This window comes from Rana temporaria, chromosome 1, assembly GCF_905171775.1.
Source record: "Rana temporaria chromosome 1, aRanTem1.1, whole genome shotgun sequence".
Taxonomy (NCBI): domain Eukaryota; kingdom Metazoa; phylum Chordata; class Amphibia; order Anura; family Ranidae; genus Rana; species Rana temporaria.
In genome coordinates, this window is record NC_053489.1 from 690,375,281 (window position 1) to 690,393,653 (window position 18,373).

The 18,373-nt window shown below is 48.1% G+C and overlaps 1 protein-coding gene and 1 pseudogene across 1 annotated transcript in view; one reads left to right on the forward strand and one right to left on the reverse strand.

Annotated features, from left to right (window-relative positions):
• Positions 1-2,217, forward strand: part of LOC120924755 (myosin-IIIb-like) — a 126,322-nt gene extending 124,105 nt beyond the window's left edge. Inside the window, exon 29 of the mRNA XM_040335781.1 lies at positions 1,479-2,217. Within this exon, the coding sequence (XP_040191715.1) occupies positions 1,479-1,511 (33 nt within the window). The 3' untranslated portion in view covers positions 1,512-2,217. The remainder of the gene's footprint in view (positions 1-1,478) is intronic.
• An 11,930-nt stretch (positions 2,218-14,147) lies between these two features.
• LOC120925210 lies at positions 14,148-14,278 on the reverse strand (annotated as a pseudogene).
• Between the last annotated feature and the right edge of the window lie 4,095 nt (positions 14,279-18,373).

Consider the following 18,373-nt stretch of genomic DNA (forward strand, 5'->3'; position numbering starts at 1 on the left):
TTGGTTTTCTTCAGGTTGACTTAAGAGGGACAAACCCGACCCGTCTGGACTGGTGAATTGTGGATCTGGAATGTGGCCTTCAGGACCTGGGACCAAGTCCATTACTATCCCTTCGATATGAGGAGCACCCCCACTTTTCAGAGCGGGGGAGGGCAGGGGGGTCTGTTGGCCTTTGCAGACACTTGGATAACCTCCATCTCAGGGGCTTTGGTATGGAAGGCGGTTTCCAGTACCATCTAGAGGTACGTTCCCAGCCCCCTCCCAGGGACCTGCCCGTGTCACCCCCACCCAAGCCATGGTATGGGGGGGTCTTCTGGTTGCATTGCCCCACTGCCTGTGACAAAACAGTTCCTCTTCACAGAATTCAAACCCATAGGGGCATCACCCAATCGTGTATCTCAAGGCCTGAAATGTCTTCTTATGGTTGTGGTCCGGTCTTTGGACAGACGGATTGGCGGCTCTGTAATCCTGCTCTGGAGTTGGGGAAATCCTTTCCTCTAGTATATCCAGGATGAGTCCTTGTCAGTGCCGGGACTTGGATAAAGGCGGGAAATCTTATCTCCCCATCAAAACTCTGGAAATTTGGGCAATTTGACTGTCCTTACAGCACCTGACCTCCCAGCTGGAGGAACATCCAATCAGACTTTAGTCATGGCAGTGGCACATATCAACCATCAGGGAGGAACCAGAAGCATCGCCATGGCAAAAAGAGTGAATCCTGTCCTGGTCAGAACAACATTCCAGCCCCGCCCACTGTAGGAAAACTATTAGAACAACCCTGGTGTGCACACGTACACACGCGCACGGGCAATAGCAGGCTTCCCAGAACCCGGTGGATGTTCAGGTCTCATCTAGTGCCATCCTCGGGGTGAAGGTCCTGCAGGCGGCTCCTTCCCAGATTATTAAGGCCACCACCCGGTCCTCGGTTCTCTACGTTCCTCTGGGTGGATCTTCAGGCCTCTTCTAATAAGACCTCGTTGGGTGCAAGGTCCTTCCAGTGCTGCAGGTGGTTCCCTTTTTTATAGTTTTCTTGGGCCTGTTGGAGTTTTGTTTGCTTTTCCCACCTCTCAGATGGACTTCTTTTGGATGTCGCGGCAGTGAGAGAAGACCCGCGTTCCTCAATGGACCAGAAAGAAAAGCGTGACTTTTGTAGTCACCGTAAAATCCTTTTCTTGGAGTCCATTGAGGGAAAATACTGTAGGTGTTTATATTCCTGCTGTGCTACAAAACTGAGGGGATATCCTGGGCTGGCCTAGCGAGTGTCCAGTTCTCCTGTAGGTGGCAGTGTGACGGGACAGCACAAGACTTCCTGTGAAGGATTTAATGGTATTTTGTAATAAAGACCCCGATACCCAACACAATGTATTGTAACCTGTAGACCAGAGGGGGACTGTCCTTTGATGTTTTCTGGGCGGAGACTCCTCAGACACACCCCCACAATGTGACTTCATGATGGATCTTTCTTCTCTCTCCTGCAGGCATCTACAGCACAGAAGACATTGGAGGTGTAGCGGAGCCAAGCGTGCGCATCGTCGTGATTGGATGTCACCATCTCTGTGAATCTCTTTCTGTCCTGTGTGGAGACTCCCCATATATACAGAGTGACGCCTGTTCCATGAGAAGTATATTGGGGGGGGGGGGGATGGGAAGGACAGTGATTGGTGGAAGTCCCATGCTCTTCCCTTTCCAGGATCGCTGCACATTCCTGGCAGATCCCGAATCCTAATGAAAGTTCTGGAATGTTCTGTATTGTCTCCACCCAGGAAGGGCTTTTCCTTCCTGGTCCCTCTCTCTGATTTGCTAAGCGACTTCCACTTTCCCCTCCATAGTGGCCAATCAGTGATGGGAATTAAGTGGACTCCACCTGCCTTCTCCTCGTTCCTCCAGCATTCCTTCTCAGACACACTTTCTGATTGGTAAATTGGGAGGGGTGGGTAGCCTCCTGGATGGTTCATAGTGGGTGGGGAGCCTCCTGTATGATCCACAGTCTGTGGGGGAGGGGAGGGGTCGGGAGCCCCCTGGATGGGCCCTAGCCTGTGGGGGGAGGGGGGATGGGGGTTTCTCTTAAAGAAGAATAGTGGACAGACATGTCTGGAAGATCCACAGATCGCAGTTCTCACTGATTGGTTCTATGACTGTACAGAATTTATTATTTGTATTTGTACAGAAAATTTGATTTTTTCGAGGTGCCAATAAAATATTATTATGTTTGTGAAATGTGAACTGTCTGTTCTTCTTATCACAATAAGAAATGTTCAGAAATGACTCCTGTGTGCCCGTCCAATGCTGTGTGCCCGTCCAATGCTGTGTGCCCGTCCAATGCTGTGTGCCCGTCCAATGCTGTGTGCCCGTCCAATGCTGTGTGCCCGTCCAATGCTGTGTGCCCGTCCAATGCTGTGTGCCCGTCCAATGCTGACCCAACCAGGATTTTCTTTCTTTATGTATTTATATATATTCTCTCTTTTTGTTGTTCTGCATTCTTAAAAACAGATCCAAACAGTTACAAAGCAGATACTCGAATCCGAGCTTCAATTCACATTGTTTCATATACAATATATATATATATTCCCCCCCTCCCCCCCCTTAGTCCCTTCCCGGTCGTCTCCCTTCTCAGCCTCTTCCATTCCATCACATTGATTTCCCCTTTTGTTCGGATCTTATTATGTATTCTTATCTCTCCTCTTCTGCTTTGGTTCTTCCTGAATTCTGCCCCCCCACATTCCGCATTGACCCCTCAAACATCCACCACAATCATATATTCTGTAGATTGCTTTTAAATTCACCATTTCCCACATCTGGCTGTGTTGTGGACATTTTATGAAGATATATTTAATATGTATTATCATACAGTGGGGATGGAAAGTTTGGGCACCCTGCAGAATTTCCAGCATGCCCCGCCCCCTTTGCAAAGCTGAGAGCTGCCAGTGTCATGGATTGTTCTCAATCATCGTCTGGGAAGACCAGGTGATGTCATCTGACCCTCCCCCAACAATCAGCACCATGGGTTCTTCTAAGCAGTTGTCTAGAAAAGTGAAAGTGAAAATAGTTGTCGCTCACAAAGCTGGAGAAGCGATAAGAAGATAGCAAAGCGTTTTCAGATGTCAGTATCCTCTGTTCCTCGGAATGTAATTAAGAAATGGCAGTCATCAGGAACAGTGGAAGTTAAAGCAAGATCTGGAAGACCAAGAAAAATATCAGACAGAATGGCTCGCAGGATTGTGAGAAAAGCAAACCCCACGTGTGACGGCACCATCCCTCCAGAAAGATCTGGCAGACACTGGAGTTGTGGTACACTATTCCACTATAAAGAGATACTTGTACAAATATGGTCTTCATGGAAGAGTCATCAGAAGAAAACCTCTTCTACGTCCTCACCACAAAAATCAGCGTTTGAACTTTGCAAATGAACATATAGACAAGCCTGACGCATTTCAGAAACAAGTTCTGGGGACCGATGAGGATAAAATAGAACTTTTTGGCCGGAATGAGCAAAGGTACGTTTGGAGAAGAAAGGACACAGAATTGAATGAAAAGAACCTCTGTCCAACTGTGAAGCATGGGGGTGGATCAATCATGCTTTGGGGTTGTATTGCAGCCAGTGGCACAGGGAACATTTCACGAGTAGAAGGAAAAATGGATTCAATAAAATTTCAGCAAATTTTGGATGGTAACTTGACGCCATCTGTGAAAAAGCTGAGGTTAACCACTTAAGCCCCGAGCCTGTTTTTCAGATTCGGTGTTTACAAGACTAAAACAGTTTTTTTTGCTCTAAAATTGCTTAAAACCCCCAAACATTATATATATTTTTTTCTAACACCCTAGAGAATAAAATGACGGTCATCGCAATACTTTTTGTCCCCCCGTATTTGCGCAGCAGTCTTACAAGCGCACTTTTTTTGGGAAAAAAACTTTTTTTTGAATTAAAAAATAAGACCACAATAAATTTGGCCCAATTTTTTTATATATTGTGAAAGATAATGTTATGCCGAGTAAAATGATACCCAACATGTCACGCTTTAAAATTGTGCCCGCTCGTGGCATGGCGTCAAACTTTTACCCTTAAAAATCTCGATAGGCGACGTTTAAAAAATTCTATAGGTTGCATTTTTTGAGCTACAGAGTAGGTCTAGGGCTATAATTATTGCTCTCGCTCTAACGATCGTGGCGATACCTCACTTGTGTGGTTTGAACACCGTTTTCATATGCGGGCGCTACTCGCATATGCGTTCGCTTCTGCGCGCGAGCTCGTCGGGACGGGGCGCTTTAAAAAAAAATGTTTTTTGTTTTCTTATTTATTTTTATTAATTTTAGACTTTTTTACACTGAAATAAAAAAATAAAAAAAGTATCACTTTTATTCCTATTACAAGGAATGTAAACATCCCTTGTAATAGAAAAAAGCATGACAGGTCCTCTTAAATATGAGATCTGGGGTCAAAAAGACCTCACATCTCATATTTAGACTTAAATGCAAAAAAAAATTGAAATTTTGTCATTTAAAAAAATGACAACAAAAAAATTGTCTCTTTAAGACGCTGGGCGGGACTGACGTTTTGACGTCACTTCCGCCCAGCAAAGCTATGAGGACGGGTGGGGGCCATCTTGCCCTCACTCGCATCCTCACACAACAGGCAGCAGCACCCGATCTCCTCCGCCGCTACCGACGGCTCCGGTAAGCGGTGGAGGGCGCGGAAGAGCGGCGGGAGGGTCCTCTCCCGCCACCGATAACGGCGATCTCGCGGCGAACCTGCCGCGGAGACCGCCGTTATCGTTTACACGCCCGCCCACAGAAGAGATGGATACCTCGGTTGTGGCAGCAGCTGCTGTCGTTACCGAGATATCCATCTTTAAAAAGAGGACGTATATATACAGTGGGCGGGTGTTAAGTGGTTAAAGAGAGGATGGCTTCTACAAATGGATAATGATCCTAAACACACCTCAAAATCCACGGGGGAGGGATTACATCAAGAGGCGGAAACTGAAGGTTTTGCCATGGCCTTCACAATCTCCTGACCTCAGCATAATTGAAAATCTATGGATAGACCTTAAAAGAGCCGTGCGTGACAGACAGCCCAGAGATCTCACAGAACTGGAAGACTTGTGTAAGGAAGAATGGGAAAGATCCCTCAAACAAGAATGGGAAGACTCTTGGCTGGCTACAAAAAGCGTTTACAAGCCGTGATACTCGCCAAAGGGGGCGGTACAAGAGATCAACTCTGCAGGGCGCCCAAACTTTTCCACACGCCATTTTTTTGTTTTCTGTAATTCTGAAAGTGTAAATGATGGAAATAAAATGTAACTTTTTTTGACATATTATAAGAATGTCTAATCTGTAATTTGATGCCTTTCGGAGATTTTTCCATCTTTCCTCGGCTTCGTTATGCACATTAATACAAATTTTTACCTGGGGTGCCCAAACTTTCCATCCCCACTGTAGTGTCGCCCAGTGTTATTACTTCTACAACCCGCTCTAAAGAGCTGACTGGGGCATACTGATGCTGTTTGAGTCCCGTCTGGTAGTGGAAAACTTCCTGGGGTTGGAGAGAAGTGTTTGCAGAGTGGGGATGTGTCCACCGGCAAAGGGCCCCTGTGCATTGCACAGAACGATCGTCTGAGGGGATATGATCGCTATGCGAGGACATTATCAGTTATGGGGGGATGGGCACTCTTGTCTCTGCTGTGTGTCTGATCAGCACATGTTGAGACTCGTAGCGTACACCTGCAGATAACCTCCCATCCACAAGGAACGGTAGTATAATCCGGGTATGTGGTGTTCTCTGGAACAAGGCAGAATAAGGATTCCTATCAGCGGAAATACGGGAGTCTTTGAGTTTTTATGATCAGAGACGGAGTCCATGTTTGTTCAGCCATGCGGCTTCCTTTGTTTAGTCGAATCCAGTAAAGGCAATACACCCCGTCTCTGCTCACACATCTATAGGAATCCTTTAGCCATTATTCATTGGTTGTTCGTATTAACTCATCCTGTTGGAAGGATTTCCTGTTTGGTCATATCCTGTGATGTCACTTCCCATGGAGGAAGTGATTGGCTGCTGGAGCCATCACTTCCTGTTTGTCATTGCTTTTGTGATTTAGGAATAAAAATCCAAGCACACTGGTCTCTGGGCAGTCATGTGACGGAGATGAGACCGTGAGCTGTGGTGATGTCTCTTTACTCGGGATATCCAGGAAATGAGTGATAGGTGGGATGTATTATATCATGAGACGGAATGTCTGCTTAGTGATGGGTGGGATGTATTATATCATGAGACGGAATGTCTGCTTAGTGATGGGTGGGATGTATTATATCATGAGACGGAATGTCTGCTTAGTGATGGGTGGGATGTATTATATCATGAGACGGAATGTCTGCTTAGTGATGGGTGGGATGTATTATATCATGAGACGGAATGTCTGCTTATTAGCACAGGAGATATGGAGTGTGCTCCGCGTACAGCCGGATTTCCATGACAGTATGATATATCTCTAAGGAGCCCTCTATAGCAGTGTTTCCCAACTCCAGTCCTCAAGGCACACCAACAGGTCATGTTTTCAGGCTTTCCATTATTTTGCACAGGGGATTTAATCAGTTTCACTGCCTTAGTAATTACCACAGCCGTTTCATCTGAGGGAAATCCTGAAAACATGACCTGTTGGTGCGCCTTGAGGACTGGAGTTGAGAAACACTGCTCTACTGTATGCATTGTTTCTTCTATAGGTCTCAGCCAGTTGACCTTTGTTACCCATTCTTCCATAGTCGGGGCTTCTGGGGTTCTCCATAATCTCGGTATCAAACTTTTAGCTGCATTTAATAAATGTGGTACTAAAGTATTCTTCTACTGGGCCACCGTTTTTTCCGTACCATGGAACAAACATTTCCATTGCTCAACCTGGATAAGTTCTCCTGTAATTTGATAAATCACCTTAATAATTCCCTCCCAGTAAGGCTGTATCTTTATGTATTCCCATTGTAGGTGCCCAAAGGTCCCCTGAGCTTCGCACCCCCCCCTCCAACATGTTGGGGGAACACCTGCGCCTCGCACTTTGCGGTGGTCAAGTACCATCTCGCTAATAATTTATGACACATCCATGTTGTCTTAGCATCTCTTGATGAGAAATAAGCTAATCTCAAAATCTTCCCTCATCTCGGATAACTCCTCCCATTTCCCTAAATATGGTGGATATTTAGGATCAGCTTCCTTTACTAATATATTGGATATACTTTGCTTTAAACACATTGGGGAGCAGAAGAGTTTCTCTAATTACCTGATGTCACGGATCCCCGAGTGCTTCCCTCAGTACACGGCTTCCTCCAATCTGAGCATCGGAGATCAGACATTACAGCCACATATTGTAACCTAAAACCAGGCGAGACTAGCTCAGGTCCACAACATGGAGTATTCATTGGACAAGTATACAGTCTTTTTATACGCTTGAAAAGTATCTCAGTCCCCACACACACACAAGTATCTCAGTCCCCACACACACACAAGTATCTCAGTCCCCACACACACACAAGTATCTCAGTCCCCACACACACAAGTATCTCAGTCCCCACACACACACACAAGTATCTCAGTCCCCACACACACACAAGTATCTCAGTCCCCACACACACACACGTATCTCAGTCCCCACACACACACAAGTATCTCAGTCCCCACACACACACAAGTATCTCAGTCCCCACACACACACAAGTATCTCAGTCCCCACACACACACAAGTATCTCAGTCCCCACACACACACAAGTATCTCAGTCCCCACACACACAAGTATCTCAGTCCCCACACACACACACAAGTATCTCAGTCCCCACACACACACAAGTATCTCAGTCCCCACACACACACACGTATCTCAGTCCCCACACACACACAAGTATCTCAGTCCCCACACACACACAAGTATCTCAGTCCCCACACACACAAGTATCTCAGTCCCCACACACACACACGTATCTCAGTCCCCACACACACACAAGTATCTCAGTCCCCACACACACACACGTATCTCAGTCCCCACACACACACACGTATCTCAGTCCCCACACACACACGTATCTCAGTCCCCACACACACACAAGTATCTCAGTCCCCACACACACACAAGTATCTCAGTCCCCACACACACAAGTATCTCAGTCCCCACACACACAAGTATCTCAGTCCCCACACACACACACAAGTATCTCAGTCCCCACACACACAAGTATCTCAGTCCCCACACACACACACGTATCTCAGTCCCCACACACACACAAGTATCTCAGTCCCCACACACACACAAGTATCTCAGTCCCCACACACACACAAGTATCTCAGTCCCCACACACACACACAAGTATCTCAGTCCCCACACACACAAGTATCTCAGTCCCCACACACACACAAGTATCTCAGTCCCCACACACACACAAGTATCTCAGTCCCACACACACACACAAGTATCTCAGTCCCCACACACACACAAGTATCTCAGTCCCCACACACACAAGTATCTCAGTCCCCACACACACACAAGTATCTCAGTCCCCACACACACACACAAGTATCTCAGTCCCCACACACACACAAGTATCTCAGTCCCCACACACACACACACGTATCTCAGTCCCCACACACACACACAAGTATCTCAGTCCCCACACACACACACACGTATCTCAGTCCCCACACACACACAAGTATCTCAGTCCCCACACACACAATAACCCAAATATTTACACAAAACATCACCCAATGGTTTAGCTAACGAGGTTGGGCTGACCCATGGCTGATCCCATCACAGAGACTCCCGTGTCACATTGCAGACCAGCCTTGCCGACTTCAAGCTAACTGCAGACAATACATGTTATCATAAACACAGCAAACCTTCAACCAATAGCAGAAGATCGAATTACAATTAGCAATACAAACAGTGATCTCCCCCTCCTCAGCCTCGTAGGCAACAGACTATAGAAGGAGTCCCCAGTAGCAGACTGTCCGGCTCCAGAGGCCATCGGCTCTTTCGATGAACATGTCGGGTTCAGAATCAAACAAACCAGGAACAGTCTTTGTATATTTCCTGGGAGATGTTGTGGATAAATATTGTTATATTTTAACCATTTCCTTACTGGGCACTTAAACCCCCCTCCTGCCCAGACCCGCTTTCAGCGCTGACGCACTTTGAATGACAATTGCGTGGTCATACAACGCTGTACGCAAATTACATTTTTATTTTTATTTTCGCACAAATAGAGCTTTCTTTTGGTGGTATTTAATCACCGCTGGGGTTTTTATTTTTTGCTAAAAAAAATAGATTTAAAAAAAAAAAAATCATGTTTCATAGTTTGTTATAAAATTTAGCAAACAGGTAATTTTTCTCCTTCGTTGATGTGCGCAGATGAGGTGGCACTGGTGGGCACTGATAGGCTGCACTGGTGGGCACTGATGGGCACAGATAAGGGCGGCACTGTAATACAGGTCCACACTGTAGCCGTCTTTCGGCTATAGCGCGGATCTGAAGTGGTTAAGTAATCAAAACCACATTCTTAATGTCCATTATTTTCTTGATCACCCTGGGCCCCTAATAGAGACGGGGTGACTTTGACATGGGAGGTGTATGGGGAGATGAAGCAAGGGTTTCCCAACCTCCCGTCACACCTCATATTTCCTTTTCCGCGGCTGTGGTAGAGATTGTGTAAAGTGCTGCAATAGTGTGTACCTCCATCGATGTCTCGTGTGTCCCTCCATCTCTCATACTTCCCCATTTTTGTGTCATTTCAGTGAATGCGCCAATTCTGTTCCCTTTCATCACATCCTGTAACAATATTTCCTAATTTTTTGCCCATCTAATAAAATGTACATAATCCTCTGGTTTAAAATATTTTGTGTCCAGTAGAGAAATTAAAGGTGCATTATGTTCCCAATGATCTACCCAGACCATCCCATATCCTAAAAGTGTTCCTAGTCAGTGGTATCCATACAATCTTTCCTAAATCTTTGCTTTGTATTATCTTAATACAGAGGAACTTCGGATTACGAGTATAATCCGTTCCAGGAGAATGCTCGTAAACCAAAGTACTCGAGTTTCCCCATTGAAGTCAATGGAAACAAAAATAATTTGTTCCACATTGACTTCAATGGCATGCAATAACACATGTGGCCAGAGGCGGGGGGCGCCGGAGAGCCTCAGAAACGGCCAAGAAGGCCCGAGGACACCTCGGCTGACCACGGAATGACTTCCCGAGATTTGCCGAGGTCAGCCGTGCTGGCCTGAATCGTGCTCGTGTTGTGAGACAACACTCGCAAACCGAGTTATGATTTTTTAAAATACAGCGCTCATATTGAGAAACGCTCATTAACCGCGTTACTCGCAATCCAAGGTTCCACTCTATCTACTCAACTTCTCCCTATTTATTGTGCGTCCAATCTGCTATCCGTGAAATAGTAATTTTCTGGTAATATTTTCTAAAATCAGTTTCTGCTACCCCCCCCCTGTCTTTTGCTTTTACCAACATCGCATAGGAGACCCTGGGGCGCTCGTGTGCCCATATATATTATAACACTATTGATCCTCATTTCCTAAAATATTCCTGGGGTCATTAATATGTACAGTATGTAAACGTTGGTAGAATATTCATTTTTAGTGATATTTATTCTCCCCAACCAAGAGAGGGGTTTATGTTGTTCCTTAACCATTTCCCGCCCGGCCTATAGCAGAATGACGGCCGGGGGATGGTTCTGTTATCCTGACTGGGTGTCTGTGACAGAACCCACTATCGCTGTGTGTTTTGGGGGGGGGGGCATTTAGCTGGCCGCCTACCCACAGACTACGGCCCAGTACAGAACGAAAGACTTGGGGACAAAATGGCATTGAAATAATGTACTCAGGTCTCTATGTAAGTTGCATCCCTTCTCCCCCATCCCCCCTCTTGTTACTGTGTTTAATTGTGTTAGGTCATGGCACATAGACAAAAGGTCTGGAGACCCCTCCCAGCGGGGGATGTGTAAGGAGGAGCTGCCTGCTTATCATAATCCCTTTATGTGTTTCAACTGTAGTTGTTTGAATATACAAGTGTCAAGTTCCCATTGGTTCTTCGTTGTCCCCCCCCCCCTTTTGTATTAAACAGTTTTATGCTTTGCATGTTAAACCCTCAACACCTGTGTGGATTGTCTCGTGATTGAGGGGTTAAGGGCCGGTTATGGCGAGTCTGCAGGCTGCGGGTGCGTTTGGAGAACAGGAGAGACAGGTCTGGCAGAGGTGCCCAGCCGGGGTATCTGAGATCCGTCACAGTGGTGGCAGCAGTGGGATGTCTCCTGCAGTCCGGGACATCCAAACCACCACCAGGATTCAAGATCCGGGGAGCGATGTGGGGACTGGCCAGCATGAGAGCGGAGTTCAGGAAAAGGCTGCAAGGCATGCGGAAGCGACATCAGGGACCAGCGACAGAGCGCACCATGCTCAGCTGGGGGATGTAATCCACTGTCAACTCTGGCAAGAGACACTAAGCAATGAGCGACACCATCGGGGGAAGATACTTCCCTCCACCACAGAGATGTACTGATTGCAGTACCGTGTGCAAGAGGTGTTCTCAAGGGAACGACCACAAGATGAGTGGAAGACGGAGCTCGGAAGATTGGTCTGGTGATTCGCGGCTCAACTGTGGCCAGGTACAGCGGATGGCAGCCCGACAGAAGGCGTTGGCCTGCTCCATCAAAAAATGTACGGAGACCCAGACTTTGGGAGCGGCGGCTGGAAAACATCCTGGACTTCGGAGATGAGGTGCTGGACCTCTCCGAAGAGGCGTGTGACCCGGAGGAATTGGAGATCCTGGATGAGCGGGAATGGGAGCTCGAGATTGCCCTCCAAGTGGCTGTTTGACGGTGATCAGCAGCCTGGCATGGCTCTCGTTGCCTGGGACTGTCCGGGAGAAATAGTGGACAGACGCGAAGATGCAGAGGAAATGGGGCCAGGGGTGCCCCTACATTTTCCTGTCCAAACCGCAATGGAAGAAGCGTCGCTGATACAGAGGGCACTGCAAGTGCTAGAATGCCGGAACGCACCGGAGGTCCCCCAGGCAGAGAGACAAGCTAATAGCATAAAGGTCTCTGTAGGGGGAGTTGTGACGGGTGATGGAAGGCTGGTAAATAGTGATCAGCAGCAAGTCAAGAGTATCGCATCTGGTGCCCCAGCAGGAGCGCTGGCTATGGGGCAGAGCTCCGCTGGCCTCTGCCCACCCTCAGAGTTTGATCCGGAGAGTCCGAGAGATGATCTTTGTGATCTGTTTCCCCAGCAACAGATATTGTCACGATCTGGAGTCAGGCTCAGAGGCCAATAGCTATAGCAGTGGCAGGACAGGTATTCAGGCAGTCACTTCTGGCAGATAATACAGGCTCCCCTGAGGTGCGGAGTCTAAGTACTAGCTGGTTTTCCCCAGATCTCCTGATGGTGGAGATTGATTTAGCTGCAAGCTAATACCAGGTCGCGGTCCTCAAGTTTGCCCCACCAGGGTGTGAGCAAGCCGGGGTACAGTAGCGGATGAGCAGACAAGGATGAAACAGCAGCGTGGTCAGTAAACAAGCCAAGGGATCAATCACGAGTGGCTGCAGGTTGGGATCAAACAGAAGAGTAGTCAAAGAACAGGCCGAGGGTCAAACACGGGGGGTTGCAGATTGGGATCAGGCAGAAGAGTAGTCAAAAACCAGGCCAAGGGTCAAACACGAGTGGTTGCAGATTAGGATCAGGCAGAAGAGTAGTCCAGGAACAGGCTGAGGGTCAAACACGGGGGGTTGCAGGTACAAATGGCATCAGAGCAGACAAATCGCAAGGCACTGGCTGGGAAGGCACAGTAACCTGGCAATGGGGAAGTGCTGAGACAAGGCTTTTATAGGAAGTTAATGGGAGGAGCAAGGGGTTCAAGGTTCAACAACAGTCAAGACACAAGGCAGAGTATTCCAATGCATCAGATAGGTTTGTCCAGCAGATCAGACAGGGAACTGTCCAGCATCCCAGACAGCTCAATGGGAAGAGTCAATGCCAGACACAGAAGAGGTCCCAAGCCCAGGTCCTGACAGATAACCCCACTGGGAGTGGAGAAAGCAATTCTCCCTCCCCAGCAATTGGAAACTTTTTTTTTCTGTTGAAAAGCCTGTGGCGTGCAAAACACAACCCAAAAACTCCACCCGGTGCAGGGAAAAATGTGCACACACATAAAGAGTGACATCACAAAAAACTGCGACGGGTGCATCGTCAGTGGTCCTCCGAAAAGGACCCGTCTCTGATCCCCCGGGGCGTTAGGCTCCTGGCAGGGAAAAGAGTAACTGTGGTCCATACAGCCGAAGCCATATGGACCCATCTTGGTCCAAGCAGCCGAAGCCACAAGGACTCAACATCCTCAGAGGGACTGCCGAAACAGAACCCTCCTCGGTGAGGCTCCCCCGAAGGGAGACCCCATGAGAGCCGGTGAACCTAACCAGAAGGCCGAGTCCACCAACTCCCAAGACTTTCAGAGACCGGCCCGAGGACCAGCACCCTACTCGCCACACTAAAAGTGCAAGCACCAAACAAAAAGAGTGACAAACAAAAACAAACATGGGGGTAAAATAATAAAAGAAAGTGGGGAAAAGGAAGATGGGAGAGTGAGGAAAGTGACCAATGTGAAATACATTGGCCGGCCCTCCGGCCAGGAAACAAAAATTCCACTGGTCCTAGCCAAAAGGCCCGGCCCAAGCGGCAGGTGTGAAAAGTGTGTTGTGGAGATCAGTGACCTGAAGGTGCCACACGATGAGTGCCCCTCAAACACTCGTGCAATGTATGGCACCCCTGGACTGCCACTCCAGGGGCACAATCTCCACAGGCTTTTCAACGGTCCCTAGCCCCCGGTCCGGCCCGGCAGCACCCTTCCCAGCCAGGAAGGTGGGAGAAGAGGTCGGGGAGAGCCTACTGACGCAGACTCCACCCACAACCCATAACTCTCCCACCTAATCACATTCTGGAAGTACTACCCGCTCCTTCCCGGTTAAAGGAGAAGCAAAGGTTCCCTCCAGAACAACTGACTGGGGCAGATACCACCAAATCCAGGCCAACGGCCAGGGACCCGGCCTCTTGGCTTCGACCTCATGCCTCTCTGTCCACATCAGAAGGCTTCCACCTCCACACCAACAGGCTTAGCGTCCGCCGACTGCCATCCCTTTCCCCCTGCCACAGGGTACCGGGGACAGTCAGCTTAGCACCACCTATTGGCAACTGATAAGAACAGATACTACACTTGATCTTAGCCAAAAGGCCGAGAAGCACATAGACAAAAGGTGTGAAGATGCATCCCAGAGGGGGATGTGTAAGGAGGAGTTGACTGTTCCTTGATGTGGTTCAACTGTAGTTGTTTGAATGTACAGGTGCCAAGTTCCCATTGGTTCTTCCTTGTCCCCCCTCCCCTCTATGACAAGGCTAAGGGGAGTGTCCCTAACTGTGTGTAAAAGTTGTATGTCTCTTGTATTCAAAGAGTTTTATGTTCTGCATGTTTAACCCTCAACACCTGTGTGGATTGTCTCGTGATTGAGGAGTTAAGGGCCGGTTATGGGAAGTCTGCCGACTGTGGGTGCGTTTGGAGGACAGGAGACACAGGTCTGGTGGATGTGCCCACCTGGGGTATCTGAGATCCGTCACAGTGTCATATGACGTCTTTCAGGATAACATGCGGGTGCGCAGTGTGGCGATCGGTGGTGCTGTGTGTCAGTCTGACGGAGGCTCTTTACCATGTGATCAGCTGTGACCAATCACAGCTGATCATCGTGTGAACCAGGAAGTGCCGGTAAACGTCTTTCCTTGGTTAGCGCAGACAGGCACAGCCAATCGGTGGCTCTCCCTGTCAGAGGGGGGGGGGTCTGCGCTGATAATCGGCACATTTATTATCCGCACAGCCTCCATGAGAGGTGCCCACCACAGCTGCAAATCCATGCCAATCAGTGCCCATCAGTACCACCTGTCATTACCTCATCATTAGTGCTGCCCATCAGTGCCGTCTATCGGTGCCCATCAGTTCTACAAATTAGTGCCGCCTCATTAGTGCCCATCGGTAAAGAAGAAAACAAAATTTTATAACAAATGAAGAAAACGGGGGCGTGGCCAAGCCAGCAACGGAGATGGACGCCTAACTGCAAAGCTCCTGTCCCCTCAGAAAGCCCAGTGGAATTAGCGGCGAATTTCGGCAGCTTTTGTGAGAGGGAAGTATCCCAAATTCTTGCCATACCCACCCTACCTCCATCTCTGGCAGCTTTGGGGGAAAAAAAACACCACCCGGGACCGCCGTACACAGCGCTGCCGAACCCGGGGAAGCGCCCTAGGAAAGACCGCGGCTCCGGCCTAGTCGCGGAAGTCGCGGCCATCTTGGGTCCCCCAGCGGTGGCTCCCAGCTACACTCCCGGCCTCACCGAGTGGGCCAGCACTCCACCACCTCCTGGAAAGGGGACAACACGACCGGGGGACATTACTGAGGCGCAACACAACCTAACCTGTAGGCCCGAAAGGCCGCGAAACCGACAGATACCTCACGCTCGGCGGCCATATTGGTCCTCCCATAGAAGGCTTCCCTCACCCACCGCTGCCTCTCCTGTTTCCCCACTGCTCCAAAACCCTCAGAGGTGATAACCGGAGGGACAGGGGACATTACTACTGCATATTTGGCCCGGCTTTGAACTGTTGGAGGGGCCACAATCTTTTTATGCACTCTCAGCCTGGTAGCCATACTGGTCCACCCTGAAGCTGCCTGTTTAACCCCATAGTGGCCCTGATTTTCAGCCAGCTATCTGCTCCCACACAGCATACAGCTCAGAGAAACATTATTATAAATCTCCCTGACTATACAAGGGACTATATCTGCTGAACCTTGATAATATTCTGCCTGACAGACCGGAGGGCAGTCGGCTAGCTAACTGGTTGCAACTAATGACAGAGACCTGCCCTTAATAAGAACTGGATAGCATGGGCACTGCTTCCCGACGTTCTTCGGCTTCTCGCTCCCGTTCCCCGAGGGAAAATACAGAACCACAGGGACAAAACACAGCGGAGCAGTTTCGCACCCCCCGCGGAAATATGGCGACGAACCGCCGAGGGTCCCCTCAAACTCAGACCCTGCCTCACTCCAGTCCCCAGTCACAAGCTGACATAGTGCTCATGACGCATGAATTGGACCCATCACATCCACCGATAAGAGACTAGGCTGGGACCGGTACCAACACTCTACCTCACCTTAGCATCTTGGATCTAAAGACTGTGGCGGCTGATATAAAAGATACCCTTTCTGCAGCCATTGCAGAACTCCGCATTGATCTACGCTCCTTGTCTGATAGGGTCTCCCGCACCGAACAGACAATAGACGACCATGACATGGTTCTCCAGAAATCTACCAGAAAAATAGACGACCATACCCTTCAGCTGAGGGAGGTAAATCGTCATTTAGAGGACCTAGACAACAGAGGTCGCCGCCGGAACCTGCGTGTGAGGGGTTTGCCTGAAGTAATTGAGGGAGAACAAGTTCAAAAGGAGATTGTCACCCTATTTAATTCCATTATAGGTAAACCCCCTCAGTCTAATATTGACTTTGAGAGAATACACCGGGCCCTCCGCCCCAAGGGGAGAGATACAGATCCCCCTAGGGATGTGATATGTTGCTTGCCCGACTTCAAGCTGAAAGAAGAGATACTGAGTCGGGCCAGAGGCCAAAAACTTAAATGCGGAGATGCCCCGGTTCAAATATACCAAGACCTCTCGGGAATTACACTACAACATAGACGTGACCTCAAACCACTATTGGAAGCCTTGCAATCCAGAGAGATCAGGTACAAGTGGAAATTTCCTTTCTGCCTATCAGCTTCATACCAAGGTCGTAATGCGGCACTGAGAGTGCCAGAAGATCTACCCCGATTCTGTGAAACACTCGGCTTACCACCAATCTCAGTGCCCAATTGGTATGCACCTTATCGTCGATCAGTAGGTAGATGGGGCAAGCCGCCAGAGGTACCCATGGAAACTCAATCGGTAAGTTATCGCAGAAGAAGATCATCCTCCAGTTCCAGATTCTCCCAGGGACCCACGGGAGCAGGAAGGGACCAAGATCGGTCAACTCCTCCGGTGACCCGGAGGGCCAGAAGGGACAATTGTGAGTGATCTCCTGACATAATCTCATATTTATCCGCTTCATCAATAACATTATTAATATAGCTTGTTGATCAGTTCATAGTCATTCTTTGCCATCGCCTAATAAATGCAGCTTTTGCAGGTTGACTCTCTATGTATAGTCATATTCTCTTTATGAGGGAGTGAATAACTGTCATCTTTGTTGTACTGGGTCCCCCATATGTTAAGGGGACGCAACACTCTTGCTTTACCCAGACAATATGTACAAGGTAATACCTATGCCCATACAGCAGGTTTGTACTTACCTCCCTCATTCCGAGAGTGCAATTGGGAGATGCTACAGGCTCTGACACAAATATAGGGAGATAGTTACTAATATTCCCTTTTTCATTTTCATTTGTTTTTAGTGTAATATTACATGGGCAGTTCTCTATGGTCCCCCCTCTCCCAGGATACATTTGGCCTCATGAAGGCCTTTGAATAGTCATGATGGCGGAGGTGAGGTTCTCAGAATATTATTAATAGAGCCTGTAATTCGCTCTACTTCTGGGACTAATTAACTCTCCAGGTTCAACTTTTGGCGTTTACGGCCTTGGCAACAACAAAGAGTATGCCAGCGATACTTTAGTAAACAGACGCACAAAAACTCTAAAAAATGGAGTGACATGCAAATACGTAACTTAATTTTACATCAGAAATACTCATAGTGATCAGAATACCACAACAGGACTGCCGAAACTCTTTGGTTTGACTTGTAGTGTTAGTACTTCAATTATACCTTATTCTTTGGCCCCTGAAGCAGGTAGAAATGTCCCGGGCCGTTACTCTACTTTATCTTACTGTTGGCTAGTGGGAGGGTATTAAATGAGTAATCTACAATGTGATAAAGATCTAACATATTCTCTTTATTTTCAGCGAAGTGGACATTGACGCCAACATATACCTCAGGGCTAGACTCACACTGAGAGATTCGGAAAATTACAATATACCCTGCCAATACTCGGGTATGCACTAAAGGGTAGGGGCTCTTATAAACCTGAAAAACTCGCTCCTTAATTCCGTCTTCTCTCAGTCTGACTCAAATCTGGGGTGGCGTGGACCCTCTATATCATTTATTTACAGTTCATTTTTAGATCTAAGGTTTAAAGTTTACTAAAAACGTTTCACTTCTGTTGTTTGGTTTTGGTCAACCCCAAAACAGTAGTGCACCTGGGCTTCTGACCCCCTTTGGAGTGGAAGACTTGGTGCACTCTGTACA